At 40.5% G+C, this 16,122-nt stretch overlaps 1 protein-coding gene across 2 annotated transcripts; it reads right to left on the bottom strand.

Moving 5' to 3' along the window:
* Positions 1 to 1,251: 1,251 nt before the first annotated feature.
* CA7 (carbonic anhydrase 7) lies at positions 1,252 to 16,111 on the bottom strand. Of its 2 annotated transcripts, XM_080411199.1 has the most exons (7): positions 11,475 to 16,111; positions 9,278 to 9,475; positions 6,629 to 6,747; positions 5,182 to 5,277; positions 4,883 to 4,945; positions 3,312 to 3,467; positions 1,252 to 3,030 (listed from the first exon to the last, which is right to left on the bottom strand). In XM_080411199.1, exons 1-7 carry the CDS (start codon positions 11,512 to 11,514, stop codon positions 2,908 to 2,910), a joined length of 795 nt encoding a protein of 264 aa, XP_080267325.1. In that variant the 5' UTR covers positions 11,515 to 16,111; the 3' UTR covers positions 1,252 to 2,907. The 2 variants fall into 2 exon arrangements, with proteins under 2 accessions (XP_080267325.1, XP_080267326.1); XM_080411200.1 differs by lacking the exon at positions 4,883 to 4,945.
* Between the last annotated feature and the right edge of the window lie 11 nt (positions 16,112 to 16,122).

The raw sequence follows: 16,122 nt of genomic DNA, 5'->3' as shown, positions 1-16,122 counted from the left end.
CTATTTCATGTAATATTTTATATTTCTTCTCAAAGTTTGCTTTTATAATCTCAAAATACATGAAGTACATTCAATGCTAGAATGTAGTTTATAAGTTTAAAACCATATAGAAATTTAAACCTTGTAGTTTTATATTGGATGACCAGGGTTCCAAGAAACAATAGAGAATATAAAAACTTCCTTTCATATTTTGCTTCACCATGGTAAAAATAGATCATGTTCTTTAATCCAACAACTGAAAAACCATAAATAAGGTGAAATTTATTTCTGAAGGAAGGTATAGTTCAGTTCTTTTCAGAAACTGAATACCTTGGCGGATTCAGCATTTAAAGCTCTTTACAATAACCTTGTGAACTAAACATTATCCTTCTGTTGCTCATGAATAAACCACCCTTAAAGAAGCTTAAGTACTGTGTTCAAGGTTACAGAATGGACACATTGTATGGGTAAATACGATTTTAATTTTTTTAGCCTGGGTGGTTGTAGCTGGGGAAAACCTGAACAACGCTTTGGTATACAAGCCCTCTTTACCTTTTGCAAAACACTGAGTGAGCAGGAATCTACCTAGAATGAGAGAAAATACTGAAAATACTGATCAGTGACCGGCTCTGTGACAGTGGGTACCAACAGCAATACAGCAGCGCTTTGGTAGCTTGAGTAAGCTATGTATGGTAAGTAATACTGGTTAAATTTTGATCAGGAAAGTATTTTAGTTTACCCCTAATAAAATGTATTTGGGCTATCAAAAACGTTCATTTCTTTTGAAACACTTAACATTTTAAAATTAGTCTCTTCATATAGGTTTTAGTGTTAACAGGGACATATGATTCATGATAAGAATAATTTAACTCTACTGGGGAAGAAGTCATTCAAGATGCACAAACTGTATCAGCATTTGAATGAAAGGATTAAGCTGAAGGAGAAACTGTTAGTTCCAAAAGATGGGAAGAATTATGATATAGACTAAAAACAGAGGTAGGATTTTAGAATAGAGAAAAAAAAAACCAAAAAAAAAACCCCAGAAACTTGGGAGGACTAACTCTTACCTGTACTTAAATTATTCTACTATGGCATAATAGAAGTTTCTATGAAATGAAGGTAAAAAAATCAAAGCATTCCTTGATCTGAAATAGATGCATCATTTGAAGATCTTAAGCAGCATTTTTGTTAATGAAATTCCAAGAAAAACAGTGCTGTAAGTAGGGAGAGGTGAGTCTATTCAAAATAAAGGATGAAGAGACACACACTTGATTTTAAATTCTCATTTATTTGTCAAAGAAATTAAGATACATTAAATAGATTTTCTGCAATACCAGTTTGCATTACTAGTAAAGTTACATTCATAATAGGTAAAACCATTGCATTTTGTTATGATTGTTTCCTTTAGCATCTGCTGTGTCAGAATCTCACATCTCAAACAACACAGAATTAGCCCTCACAACATTTCTGTGAGGTAGGTCAGGGTTACGCTCATTTTATGAGAGGAAACTGAGGAATGGATAGTTTTAGGTCAGATTACCAGAAAAACCGTAGAAGAGTTGTGTCTAGAATTCTAGTCTTCCATTCCTTGTACAGTGCTCCACATCTAGTATCTTTCTCCCTTTCTGAAAAAGGAGAACTGCCCATAGTAGCTGTTCTTCCCACCCACCCCACCCCCAGCTTTTCTTTACATTGTACATCTTTGATTTCTCCATTTAAGCTGATGAAAATTGATAAACACCAGCAATTTCTATCTGAACTATACAGATAAAGTAGAACATTTGAACCCAGAACTAAGGTAGCTGAAAATACCCTGACTGCAGGTAGTTACAGGTAATATCACTGTATTTAGTACCAGAGACACGAGCCTGAGTTTTGTCACTCAGCTGCAGAAGCAGTAATACTAGCACATGGATTTTCTAAAGCAACTTTCTTTTCAAGAGGTAAAAGGCCTCAGGACTGATGAAACCGTGTATCTGCAGGGGGTATCCCTCACAGACTGCCGTAGGGAGGGGATGATTTGTGCAGCAAAGCACACTCAGTGTAGTCAAGGTCTAGCCATGTTACATCCCTCAAACAGATAGCTACTTTTTTTTAGGGCAGACAACAAAGGAGGTCGTATTGCAGAGCAAATCACTTAATTGAGGTAGAATTTGAACAATTGAGAACCACAACACACATACCTGAATTGCTATGGATGTTCTTTTCAACAAAACTGACAAGGGCATTATAGTTTTGTATGCTGCATGGGCTAAAAGAACATGTCTGAACAACACGGTGCAATAAAATGACCTGCTTTTAAACACAGCATTTACATTGCTATTTAAATTACTTATAAAATAGAATCTTAGAACAGTAACCTTAGAATATATATCTGTAGTTTTCATACCAGTGCCTACTTGAGGCAAGAAAAGAACTTTTCATGTGTACTGTGTGTACCAACAGACAGCAAGAATACAATGAAAGCAATCTTTAAATCAGACAGAGCTCAGCAAATGCCAACAAGAGATCGGTAAGGAAAAATTAAGTCCAAAGTGTCCCAAATTCTTGACTACCATTTTATCATGTATCACGTGAGACAATTAGAAGTTGTGGCCATCAGTACTAGTAGATCACTACATAATTTCCCATTTTATATTAAGTGGGATTTTGATTTTATCTTAATTTTTAGAGTTACACGCCTTGGAGAACACTCTAGTTTACTTAACTATCCCTTATGTTAAAAAGCACTAGTTAAAAAGATCCCATTTCTCAAAAGAATGAGCAATTAAAAAAATACAAAATCAGAAGATTGTCCCCCTCCAAGCAGGGTATTCATGGAAATGGCTATTATCTATCAGTTCCATGAGTGATCTGATGACCAGAGTTTCTGTTTATAGTATCTCAGATGCGGAAGCTCTTGGATCTTGGGGCCGTTACCGTTTTTCTTCAGGCCTTGAAGGAAGCTTGGACTATTCGCCCCTTAAGAGGCTGAGGGGGGCGAAAATTATTCACCATTTGGATCCTCTGGTCTTCCTCACTGGTGAAGAGGAGCATGCGGAATTTCTCCAGCTGTAAATTCAGGTGAAAACTTACTGCTTAAGAGAACAATCAATACTAAAAAAGGGCCAAAAGGAAGTATTCAATACATTTTAATCTGTTAATAGAACAGGTTCAAGCAAAGATCCTAGAAATCATTAACAGAAAAATACAGAAACCTGATTATTGAAAAGGCTTATTATTATTCACAGGTTAATGGCCTTTTGACTTAGCCCCATTGCAAGTCAGAACAGTCACTGGCTGTTTATCCAGTGTTGAATCCTACAAGAACTGAAGGAGTATGAAAAGTTTACCTGTTTCTCAGAAACTCTGATGGGTTCTTTCAGCACTATCCATGTTACACTCTCATTAAGGGGTGGTGTTGTCAAAGAACCAAGGTATGTCCAATAATCTAGACTCAAAGGCAGGAGACATTTGGGGTTGAAGTTTCTGAATTGAGCTTTTGTTCCCTGTGGGGAAAAAAACAAAACAACTTGAAATGTATCTTTTTACTTCTAATTGTAAGTTAAAAAAACTTTGAAAGAGAAAAAAATGCTAAAATAATATTAAAAAGTAGGGCAAAGGGAAAAGTCTTTAAAGGTTTAGCTGCCTTATAACAACTGTTATCCAAGAGTAGCATGGCAAATGTGATGTCTGCTGCTGGCTTCCTGCACTTTGAGTTCTTGCCCCATTGCCTCTACCAAAGTTCAGTTCTTGTCACAAAAGATCTAAAAATAACGCAGGAAGTGTATTCTGTATACAGTGTTCAGTGCACGCTACAGATAATATGGAGAATTCCTTGTCTCATTGCTTGCTGTTTTCTATTCTTCCCATCTATTTCAGTAGAAAACTTAAACTATTGAAAACTTGGCCTCAAACAGTTATTGTCTGCTAGGACAAATATTGGCTTTGAAGAAATCAAATGTTCAAGTCTAAAATTACAGGAATGTGAATCAACCAAGAGACCAGTAGAAACAGAAGGAAGTGCTGTCTGCAGTAGTGATTGCCTTATGGTGCAAGATTTTTCAGCCCGTAAGAGTATCTGAAAGGTACTTAGTTGCTCAGAAAACAGTCTAATTGTCTGTAAAATTGCTTACAAGGAACAGAATGAGCAGCGTATCCCCAGTGGCAAACCTGCAGACCTTCTATCACTACAACTAAGGGATAACCATTTCTTTCCTGCAAGTGGAAGAAATCACTTAGATATCGAAGCATCATTTAGTGTGTCTGCAGCCTACATACTGCTGTGTAACTGCCTTCTTTTCCCATCTTTCACAAGCCTATACTGAGGAGTGAGAAATAAAATGCCCACTCAGGTATTAGATACGCTTTATTTTGCATATTAGTACTTGTGCATGCTCTAGAATACATTAACCTCATGTAAATCCAGAAAGGGCAACATTTGCAGTGGTCCAATGAGTCTGCACTTGAGAAAGTACAGCAGGTATCAATGTCCAGCAAAGCTCTTTGATACATCTGGCAAAAGACAACCTTGAGGAATCACTGTAAGAAGAAACTAGCTCAGGACCTCATTAAGATTGTCCCCTGACAGAGCTTTGCAGCAGAAGATAGCCAGCCAGCTTTGGTTTGTTCAAGGCTATGCTCCATGAGCCTGCAGGGTCATGGAGCTTTTGATTTTAGGTACTCTGGGCAAAGCAGAAACTCTGAATGGCCAGTGTGGTCAGCACAGCCTTGGGAGGCACCTGGAATTGGACAAGTAAGATGGACCTTGGAGGGGAAGAGGAGAATACAAGTACAGTAATGTTCTAATGACAGGAGGATTTGTAGTGGGTGATTTTCCATTTTTGTCTCAAACTTGTACATGAGCTTGTTTTTTAAAGGATATCCCAGAAACAATTAAAAAGAGTTAAGCTCTTTAACTTACTTTAAATTTTACCATGTACAAAGCATCAGTCAGCCTGTTCATACTGGCAAGTTCTTTCCCAATCTAAAACAATGGAGCAGACAGGTTAAATAAGAATGACAATAATTACGACTTGAATAGCTGTTTCCTTGTCTGAATCTCAACATTCCTACTGAAGTAAGTTTAACAGCAATTTGCAGTGAGTTACTGCTTCCAATAAGTCATCTGTTTTCCTTAAGCACATCTTAAATATGTGGCTTGATTCTCCAACACTTGACAGCATTTTCATCATGTAAACATGCTATTTTTATGATTCTTACCTCCAAGAAAACAGCAACTACTGCCAAGCCATCTGGAGCTGCTGCTGCTTCTCCAAATGTTGCATATTTTCTGGCATTCCAGTGAACTAAGTGGAGCTTTAAGGAAAAATAAATAAGAATTAAACAGATTAGTGATAGGAGATATGGACAAAGGTGGTTTCATGTTAACAGGCACTAACAGCCATTCATAACAGAATGTAGGTTTTGTTCTAAAGGATCTTTGGAAAGATGAGCAAATTCAGTTTTGGACCAGTCCATAAGCACGGGCAGACACCACACAGTTTTCATGTATCAGCCTGCATTGGGTTTGTGTGGCTGTGTGGAGGGCTGTGTTCGCGGGGGCACAGGGTGGCTTCTGTGGGAAGGTGCCAGCAGCTTCCCCCGTGCCCGATGGAGCCGATGCCAGCCGGCTCCCAGACGGACCCGCTGCTGGCCAAGGCCGAGCCCGGCAGCGACGCTGGCAGCGCCTCTGGGATAACGGGTTTCAAAAGGGGGAAAGTTCCTGCGCAAGAGCAGCTGCAGGGGGAGAGGGGAGGGAGCCCGTGGGAGAGCAACAGCCCTGCAGCCCCCCAGGCCAGGGCAGGAGGGGGCCGGGGGGGCTCCAGGCGCCGGAGCCCGTGGGGAAGCCCCCGGCGAGGCAGGCTGTGCCCCCAGCCCCGGGGGGTAACGGGGAGCAGACCCCCACCCGCAGCCCCTGGGACCCCAGGCCGGGGCAGGGGCAGCGTGTGAGGGGCGGCAGCGACAGCGTGTGCGGGACTGACCCCAGCCCCATTCCCCGTCCCCCTGCCCCGCTGCGGGGAGGAGGGAGAGACATCGGGAGCGAAGCTGAGCCTGGGGAGGGGGGAAGCTGTTCTTAACACTCAGGTTAGTTCTCGTTACCCTAATCCCGGTTGATTGGTAACAAATTCAGCTGATCTCCCCGAGTCGAGTCCGTTCTGCCCGTGCCGCTGTGTGGCGAGTGATCTCCCTGCCCTTGGCTCGACCCACCAGCCTTTCGCCTTTCCTTGCATTTTCTCTCCCCTGGCTGGATGAGGAGGGGGGTGACAGAGCCGCTTTGGTGGGCACCTGGCCCCCACCAGGCTCAGCCCACCACACAGCCTTAATTTGAAACAAATTGGGCATTAACCCACGACCTAACTTCCCTAGCAGCATCCCATGCAGCACTATGCTCCAGCACGCGCTGGATGCTATGCTACTGCAGTATTTGGGATAGACTGTGCTGCGAAAGGCCTGAGCCTTGTCCGAGCTTTGCAGAACTTCCTCAGGAGCCCCCAGATGAAGCCATTTCTAAGCTGTGGATGGCACCAGCTCATTAAAGTCTGTGCTGATCTAACCATGGTGGGTAAGCAATCAGAATCCTTACTGGCATCCAGTCCCCACTGCAAATGAGGTCATTTGTCAACATAATTTGCATGAATTAATCCCACCTGTAAAAACACGTCATTACCTCACAGGGAAAAGATTTGCCATCAACTGTATGCTCTGATCCCTCGCTGTGCTTAGTCCCCCAGTGAAAGTGAAACTGCTTTAGGCGAAATGGATTCTCAAAGGGACCACCGCTGACAGCTAGGCAAGGGGAAAAAAAGAAATAAATAAGAAGAAAAGAGGGAAAAGCCTAAACGTTCCAGCTTTTTAGCTTCCTGTTAGTAAAACTAACCGCTGTTGGCCCAACAGTGAAGAAAAGCCAGCAGCCTCTCCCAGTTGCCAACATGAAAGAGATGCATCATCCAAACATTTAGAAGGGTTGGATTTCTTCATGAGAAGCACCTGAATTAATGTAAAAATATAAGTTAAAAACATTGAGTGGCTACTTGTACAGAATTTTGTAGCTTTTTTGAAGGAGAATTTGACATATGAAGATGTGGTAGCCATTGTTAGAGTTATACTTTTCCTATTAAACACAATAAATCCCTGTTGAATATTAAGAAATATCACAATTTGAAACTTGTGTACCTAAAACACTTTTGACAGTGCTACTTGAGATTTTGTGAGAAAGAATGTAGATACCTTCAACATCAGGTAGACACTACAGCTAAGTATTTCCTCTTTAGTGTATCTTTACTTCCAGTGGAGGTTATCTATATTCTGTTTCCTCCAAATACCTGATCCTATAGGAAAGGTAATATAATAGCTTGTACTTTACATGACACCATTCAGAATCTCAAATCACCTTATAAAGGTGAGGAAATACTACAGAGAACTTCATACATCATTTAGAAATAACACCTAAGAACAGATGAATGTTTAAGATGCCACCTATAAAAGATACTTTATCAACACCACCAGTAATTCTTCTGTACTTTTATATGGCACTAAATCAAATAAATTCTGCTCAGACATGAAAACCTGATAAAATTCTTATAGTAAGAGAATTAAAATTACATTTAGTATCTGTAAAGCACTTATCCTCTGTGTAGTCCGTAACATTTTATTTAAAAGAATTAAAGCTGGGACTGACAGTGCTACCACAGATGGCCTTTACACAGGAAACTTGCCATGCCAAACCAAAGGTTTTAGTATTAATTAAGAATATAACTATCTCCTAGTATGTTCTTCTGAACTTCGCAATGGAATGCAACACCTGTCTCAAATATTATTTCAAGAAATCTATAGCTATCGTGGGCTACTGTCAAAATTCTGTTATGCCATTTATGCAGAGCTGTGAGTCACTAGATCTGTTTCAACACAACTAAAAACACTTTAAACCATGTTTTCCACTGCTAGCAGTCATCTTCCTTGAAAGTGTTATTAAAACAAGGCATGTGCTTTGTGTAGAAAGGGGATAGATCTCCATTCCTGCAAGTGCTCTGAGCCTATCTTTCTAAATACAGAGTAATAGATGATGATCTTAAACTTCTGAAGCTGAATAAAAGTTCACTGTTACATAGATACAGTTCAGCTTAGAATTGTGCAGAAATAGTTAGCAAGTTAAGAAAATACCTGCAGGTATATTTTACAAATATTCTTTGTAGGGTGGCATGCTTAATGGATCTGTGTAGTAAGATTTTGGAAAATACATATCCAGCCTTCTTTTCAAATCTGGTTAAGATGCTTGAAAACCTGAACTGTTCAGTTGGGCAGTTTTAAGTTCATTCCAGAAGAGAAATTGTAAGATGAAATGGCTAGAATTTTAGCACCCAGCCCTTATTTCAAAGGGTTACCAGCACAGACAAGTCACTTCACAGAACAAGTAACTTGTTTTGACTACCTAGGACCGATATCCTGTTTAGCTAGAATCAATAAACACACATAAACGGAAGATGAAATCATCTGATAGCTTTGAAAATTGTTCAGAGGGGGTTTTTAAATGCACTCTTTCCATTTATCAGTTACTTTACCATCTCTGTTTGAATGTTCTGACCCTACACCCCAGACATAGAAGCATAGAAGTTGAATTAACAGAAGTAATCAATCACTTAAAGCATTAGTATTCTTTGCCAAGGACTAAGAGGCAAGAAAAATAAACAGCTGCAGATAGTCCAACATCCACAAGCTGCTACCAACTCAGAACTAGCTAAGATTCTATAATTTCGGAAAAAACTGAACCGCTATGAGGCAGGGAGGAGAGAAGAAAATGATGCAAGGTAACAGTGACTGCTCCAGGTACAACTTGGTGTAGTGACTATGATTATGACGATTACGCTGTATGACCTAATCTCCGCTAATCCTCTTCTCTTCCCTACCCCTGTGGATGGAAACTGGGCAGTGAGCCAGACAGAACTGGCATAGTGTGTTAGCATCTTTGATTTGGATGATCATGGAAACGGGCAGTAAGGAGCGTACACACCTCCTCTGCAGGCTGGATGTGGTCTAGAAGTGCTGGAGAGACGCATGGATGCCCTGTCTAGCAAACTGACAATCCCAATTGAAAAGGGAAGCACTGCAAGCAAACTTCTGATTGTCTCCGATGCAAGAGCTTTTCCTAACAGAGAAACACTGTTCTGCTGTGCAGCGCTGCCGCGCTAGAGACTCTACTGAAGACAGGAAACGCGAGGCTCAATTATGCATCATATAGTGTACAGCATGTACTTAATTGTTTCCCCTCACTAAGTCACAAAACTGTATTCCGAGTTAGTTGGCTGTGTGTTAGTCTCACCTGCCTTGTCATCAGTATCTTCAAACTCAACCATAACTGAATGGCCGTTGTTGGAGATGCTGAGAGACGTACATGAGTCATAGGAGATAATAAGTGGCTTCAGCTTAGGGTCATAAACTGCTTTTGCAGGAACTATGTCAATAGGTGATTGGCGGTTCCCTTGGGCAACAGGATAAGATTTGTGCCACTCTGAAGGTCCTTCAAAAAGAAAGAAAGGAAAGCACCATTATTTTCTTCCTACTATACCCAAAATAATCATTACAGGTTTTCATGAGGCTTGGAGTAAAGCTTGATGAGCAGGAGTGGCTTGAAATATTTGGTATCTGAGAAGTTCATTTAAATTCTATGCTGGTGTGTTTTTATTAGCACAGACAGGCTGCAACAAGATGGGGGGGGATTCAAATGTCTTGTACGAAACACTGAGGGAAGCACAGCACATCAACAGACTGCTGTATCTGCAGTTACTTGTGCCACTGATTTTCTGCAGAGTTTGAAATTACATTGCAAAGGTATCTGAAGACCTTCCAAGGTGGGTGCAGTGTGAACATACTTGCATGCACACATACACTCCCCCAAAGAAACAGCATTTAATTCTTCCTGGGGAAGATGGTGTAAAAGCTCCAGTGATTCAAATTAGATGCAGATGACTCAATCTCTTAGATACTGACTATGCAGTTATTTTTAAAACCATTTTATGATTGCAGTAAATCTTTGAGGCAGCTTCATTCTTCACTCATGCCCATTATGGTATCTCTACCCTGAGCAAAGGGTACAGTGCAATAATTAACATTTTTGGACTTCCTGACCTCAACAGAGTGGGGAGAAAGACCAATTTAAATAGCACAGCTCTCTGCTGCCAGAGTTGGAACACTGTCATGCTGCTTGAGATAACAAAACCTTATCTGCATCAAAGAATTACTTATGACTTCTTTTTCTACTTTGGTATGGTGGTGCAAGAAGCAATTAAATTCTTCTACTGCTTACGTTGATGAATTATTAACAGTAACAATTTTACTTTAAGATTCCCCACAAGCACATTTCTAATTGTAGCATTCTCACATACTTTGACAAATGGAAACTTTGTTAATCAAGCACAGGTATTTACCCTCCTTGAGTTTATGTAACAAAACAGTCATCTATTATACTCTTTCCTTTGGAATTTTCTGAAAAGCTAAGCTTATAAAAGAATATCTTTTCTCAGCCTGCCTATAAAGCAGATTTAGGATGTAAATGCTGTTACACAAGCTTAGGCAATATAATTTGTCTTACAAGCTCTGTAAGAGTATACATGGCTTTGTTACTACTAACTATATGCCCAAATGCGTAACTATCTGCTAGCACTAGCCAGCTTCACTTAGCATTGAAGTTGCTGTTAATGGAGCGACTGGCTCCTGAAGGTTACGCAAAATACTTGTTGGACACTCAGGAGCTAAAATAACTGCTGTCAAAGGAGAGAGGCTCCTGAAAGTTATGCAAAAGACAGTCTTATTGGGCAACACAAGTCACTCATCCAGCCTTCCCTGTAAAGGATACAGGTACTATAAAACACTGTTGTAGGAATCTTTCAGTAGCTTCACATATCCTCTCGCTCTGTGACACACATTCTTGGAGGTGGGAAGCCAAGGAGGATGACTAAATTAAAAACTGTCAAATCAGAAAGCATAAGTTGTTCTGTAAGAGGTCTCTGATACTGATCTGTACAATTTATTGATGTTCTAGAAATATGCAGCATATAACTTATTTTATTCACTTCTATGGAAGCCTAGATATCACATTTCAACTGCTACACAGGATCAGAAGATGTATTACTGCTCTGCTAAATCTTTGCTTTAAAGAATTGCTTCTGGAGAGACAGACACAGTTAATCCTTTTCGTAACAGCTTTTTGGAAGAGGACCCATCTGTATTATCTGCAGCCTGAAAAAAACCCTCTCAGTACTGCTTCCCTCAGTCCAGGAACATTGATTGCGACAACGAAAGGCAGCAGCCGTAAGTTTGTGCATCTTTTGGTGCCACTTTCTGGGTGCTACTTATTATCAGTAAAGTAATTAATTACCTGCTATATATATATATATATATATATTTGATGCTTGCAGACATCAAAACGCAGGCAGCTCTGCAGGGCTCAGACAACAGTTCTAGAAAGAAAATGAGTGGGGGAAGACAGAGAGATGCAGCACGGAAATGCTATAACCTACCGTCATCCTGCCCATATCCCCAACTGTGGTGGCCAGTCATTATAGGGGAGCTGCACCCTGCTTTGCTCTCAGCTCTTTGATCAGGGCACTGCTGCTTACCTGCATTTATAATGGCTCACCGTGGGATCGGGTCAGCCCCTTAAAGATACAGAGCAACCAAAGCAATTCCCGCAGGACAGGGAACGCACCCGCGCTCCTCCTGCTCCCAGCTTTGCTGCTGCTGCTGCTCACTGATTGCTAATTCAGCACAGGAGAAGGAAAATGTAAAACTGAGAAAACTGAAGTCCCAGGACTTAGACAGGAACCAGGACTGTCCAGGTGGCATGTGGATCAAATTTAGGAAAAAGTAGTATTACTTTGCCATTCTGCATCACAAGGAAGCAAGAGCTGTAACCTGCTCTGAGCACCAGGGCACAGTGATGTGTGCAGATTGCAGCGGGAGCTGCCCTTCTGGCTTCTGTGTGCTGCAGGGAGAAACATCACTGCCTCTTCTCTTAAACGCTCCCTCCAGCTGCAAAAAATGAATATTTCGACCTCATTTGTAATTCAGACTTCAGAATCAGTGCTTTGATGAGATGGAGAACATTCTTACCTCAGAAAAAAATGACCTGTGCTACTTTTAAACAAGGTAAAAGTCACATCAATTAAGGATAAATTAGTAATCAGATATTTTTTTCTTTTTAACTCTAAATAAACTTTTTAAAAAGGCAAGAATAAAAGTGTGGTGATATTAGGGAACAGAGCACAGCAGACTCTAGAGAAAGGAGCAGGTCTGTGAAGCTTCAGTTACCCGCTATGATCCAGTAGTTGCCTGCACCCTGCTAAACTCATGAAGGGGCTACAACGAGATACCCTGTCTGCATCTGTAAAATGCCTTAAGATATCTTTGGGGCAAGAAATATAGCTCCTTGTTAGTAATTTTGTTAGATCTGAGGAAGTGCTGTCTGTCAAGGCTACATTTTATAAACATATTGATCTTTCTGAAGTCAATAGCACACAGAAATAGGGATTCGGCTATTATGCAATCAAGAAAATGGAAGAAAAAAAATCAATGAAAGCATTTTATGCAACTTTTCTGTTGTGGTACTGCCTTGTAAGAATTTATTTCCTTTTCCAGGAGGTTTCCACAGGAGTCAGCTATAAAACCTTTGGGATTCACTGATACAAGCTAAATCACTCAATAAGGGATGAAACTGCTGTAAAGGTGCCCACAGAACAGCTCTGCAATGACTTACTCAGGTCAACTTCTCAATTTATTTCTGTTAAACTACTGTGAACTACTCAGGTGCCTGCACAGGCGTGACACGGGCACAGGCACTGGCACTGTGGGTATGTCTGGGGCAAACAGTCGGCACACACAGGTCCTTGTGGTGACCCCAACACTGGCAGGAGGACAGCAGCGCTGCCATCGGGTTACAGTACTTTGCTGTTTAGTAGGACAAAGGAGCTGCAAGAGGTGGTGATGCTTTGGTTCTTATTCTTGCATGCCTCTGTGCTGTGTTTGTAGGCAGGGAAGCCAGATGCGAAGAGAGTCAGTCAGATGCAAATAGTCAGCAAAGCTGTTCTAGACCGTGGGGAAAAGTACCAAAAAATACCAACTTCCCAGTGAAAAGAAGAAATGGAAGAGGAGCTGCGTATGTTAAAAAAGCAGACTATAGACTGGGGGAAACTGTCTGCAAGACAGAAAGTACTGAGCAACTATTTTCAAGAGAAACTTGAAAACTGAGCCTCAGATCTTGCTGGCAGGGCACAGTGCCATTGAAGTGGCCCGACGCCTACAGGCATTTGACACCGTTCACCACTTCAGCTTTTATCTTCTCACGTTCAAAAACACATAGATGTCTGCACAGGTGGACTGCAAAGGCAGGGCACAGGGAGAACTCCCAGGCAACAAAAAACGTGCTGAGGACATGGCAGGAAAAGGGAGAATGACAGTAGCTGAGAGGAAGGGAAAAAATATCTTGAATAAGATGTTACCTATAAAGGATAGCCAGTGTGTATGTGACAGTTTAATGTGCTCCCCCATCCAAGCAGCCTTCTTTCTTTTTGAGGAAAATACTCAGTTTTCCTTAAAGCTAGGATACCACCGCTGCTTGTACAAATACCACATTATTCTGTAACTCTGATGCTTCTTGATACTGGCTGCCTCTAAGAATGGATTTTCACTGATTTTGTCCTCAAATTGTCATTTATTACTACAAAAGTTGCAGTAATAATCTAATTCTGCTCGCAATTTTACTAGCTTGAATGGAGGATAATTACATCACACTCGTGAACTTTTATGGAAGTGAGAAAAACAGAGTGGTAGGTGCTTAAAGGATGGATTTCTCCAATGCTGAGGCTGAGCTAAAAGTGATGTATTCATGATTTCCACAAATTCTCACAGGCTTTGACTACATCTCAAAAGTGTCTACTTAGCAGTGAATCAGAGGAAGGCACAACCCCATCCACTACAGTGAAATGTTTCAAGCTACCTTAAAGAATAATTCTGTCTTCCCCAGCTTTCATACTCAGAGTTTTATTCCCCTCTGAAAGCAATGATGAGTGAACAGAGCAGCAGCCTAGGACAAATACATGGGTTCTCCTGGCCCGTCACCGTGCTGTGATACTGAACTAACAACAAACACTTAAGTTTTCCCATTCCTGTATATGGAGTAATCTTCTTTATAGTTTAATTTGAGCTCCCTTTACTAAAATTGCTATATGGGAACTAACAATTATGGTTAGAAAGCTCCAAGTAAAAATTGGAATGCCAAACAGAAGCTGAACGTACTAAGCTTCGCAGGTTTGAGGGAATTGAATTTTTGGCTCTCTAAGGCAAATTGCCTCTATAACACAGATCTAGAGTCATTGGGAGGTACTCGTGCAAGGAGGTGATGTCACTTGAGAATAATGCTTTCGAGATATATTACTGCGTCACCGTAGAGGGGCAAAGTTGTATTTTAGGAGATGTAAAATAAAATGAAAGAATAGTTACTTGGCATTTGGTGTATTTGCTTAAGCAACTTGCAGTTATCTTTGCTGAGCATCTTTAACAATGGCAACATGCTTTTTTGAACGAGGTGTCATGTGCCTTCTTACCTTCTTTAGTGTCTATGTGTCGGATGTGTCATTGCCTAGAAACAAAAATATGGCAGAAATACAGTTTGGGTTCAGGCCTCTCACTCTAGAGCCTCTGAAGTACAATAGGTAGGAGCAGATTAAATGTTAAAACATTCATCACTCCAGAGCTTGCCTATACCTCAGGTTCTTGAAAGAGTATCTTGTTTATCCAGGCAGCTCATCTCTCTTCTTACATTGCCATTACTAACACTGGCAGTTTCCAAAAGGGAGTTATATCAAGGTGAGATCTGTTCTTTATGTGTGCCTTAAAATAATTTATGATGAATCCAGAAACCGCACAAAAATACTTCACAAGGTAAATATAAACAGGAGGGTGTACTGCCAACACTAAGCATTAAAAAGCAGAATCGTTCCAGATTTTATTTTTCATTTTTTAGTATTTAATTTTAAAAGTGACTGCCTACACTCGTTGATGAACAATAGAAATTTCAGATTTTATATTCTCAGATTTTTCTTTGCAAACACAAAAATGTGATGACTGTATATGGAGATTCCCAGGCATCCAGTGTGACTTCAGGAGCTGAAAGTGGTAATCCCTCTCCCACAGCCGCATAGTGAGATTCGTGAGATTTCTAAGGGCAAGAACTCCACATTTATTTACTGGGAAACTATTTCTGGCACAAGGAGGAGAAAAGAAAATTAAAAAAGGGGTCCCCAAGTAAAGCAGAGATTGAGAAGAAAAGGACAAAAAGGATGTGCATAAAAATAACAGATAATTTTGCAAGAGAAAAAACTTGAATCAAATATGGGCCAAGAGGGCCAAAGGGAAAGAAGGAACTTATGCAGAGCATTCTTGGGAAAGCGGGGCAGAAAAAGAATGAGGTACCAAGCTCCCCAGGAGCTTCCCAGACTTCACATGCCATTTTTTATTATTACTTGTCTTTGACTTTTAAAGCTATACACAGTTGGCTGGTTTATACCAGAAACAGGGACAATATTTTGGAACTAAGTCTGAACTAGTAATTCTGATAATTTGTGGTTTGAAACTGTGTAATTATAGCAGATAGCAAGAACAGAACTTTTGATTTTGGTAAACGGAACATTCCTACAAATACTGCAACAGTCACTGAAATTTCAAGAGAAGGAAGGATTTACTGTGACACAGCAAACACAAGGCCTGAGAAAAATGAACTTGGGAGGAGATACTGTATATGGGAAAACAAAAGAGGAAGCACTGTATTGTATTACAAGGTCATCTGCAAGGTATAAACCACTAAATTATAATTGCACTGTTGTATACTTCATTCCAGCAGATATACAGCAAATAAAATTTACTGAAGGGAAGCAGATTAGAAGGATAACAGAGTGCCCCTCTGTGGGCTAACACATCAGCAGGAGCCATGCACACATTTCAGGACCTCTCTTTTGTTGTTGCAGCCGAGTGCCAGAGATGTTGGTTGAAACTTTTAAAGACAGGAGAGTTTTCTCTCTTTTTTTTTTTTTTTTTGTACACATTCATAGCGCTATCTACATTGATCCTGTCCAGAAGGATTTTCCTAACAGGAGTACATCGGCAGAGGAGAGT

The sequence above is a fragment of the Falco punctatus genome (genome assembly GCF_963210335.1).
Source record: "Falco punctatus genome assembly, chromosome: 14".
NCBI lineage: Eukaryota > Metazoa > Chordata > Aves > Falconiformes > Falconidae > Falco > Falco punctatus.
Note: the sequence above shows the minus strand (reverse complement) of the source record. Positions and strands in the feature narration are given on the sequence as shown.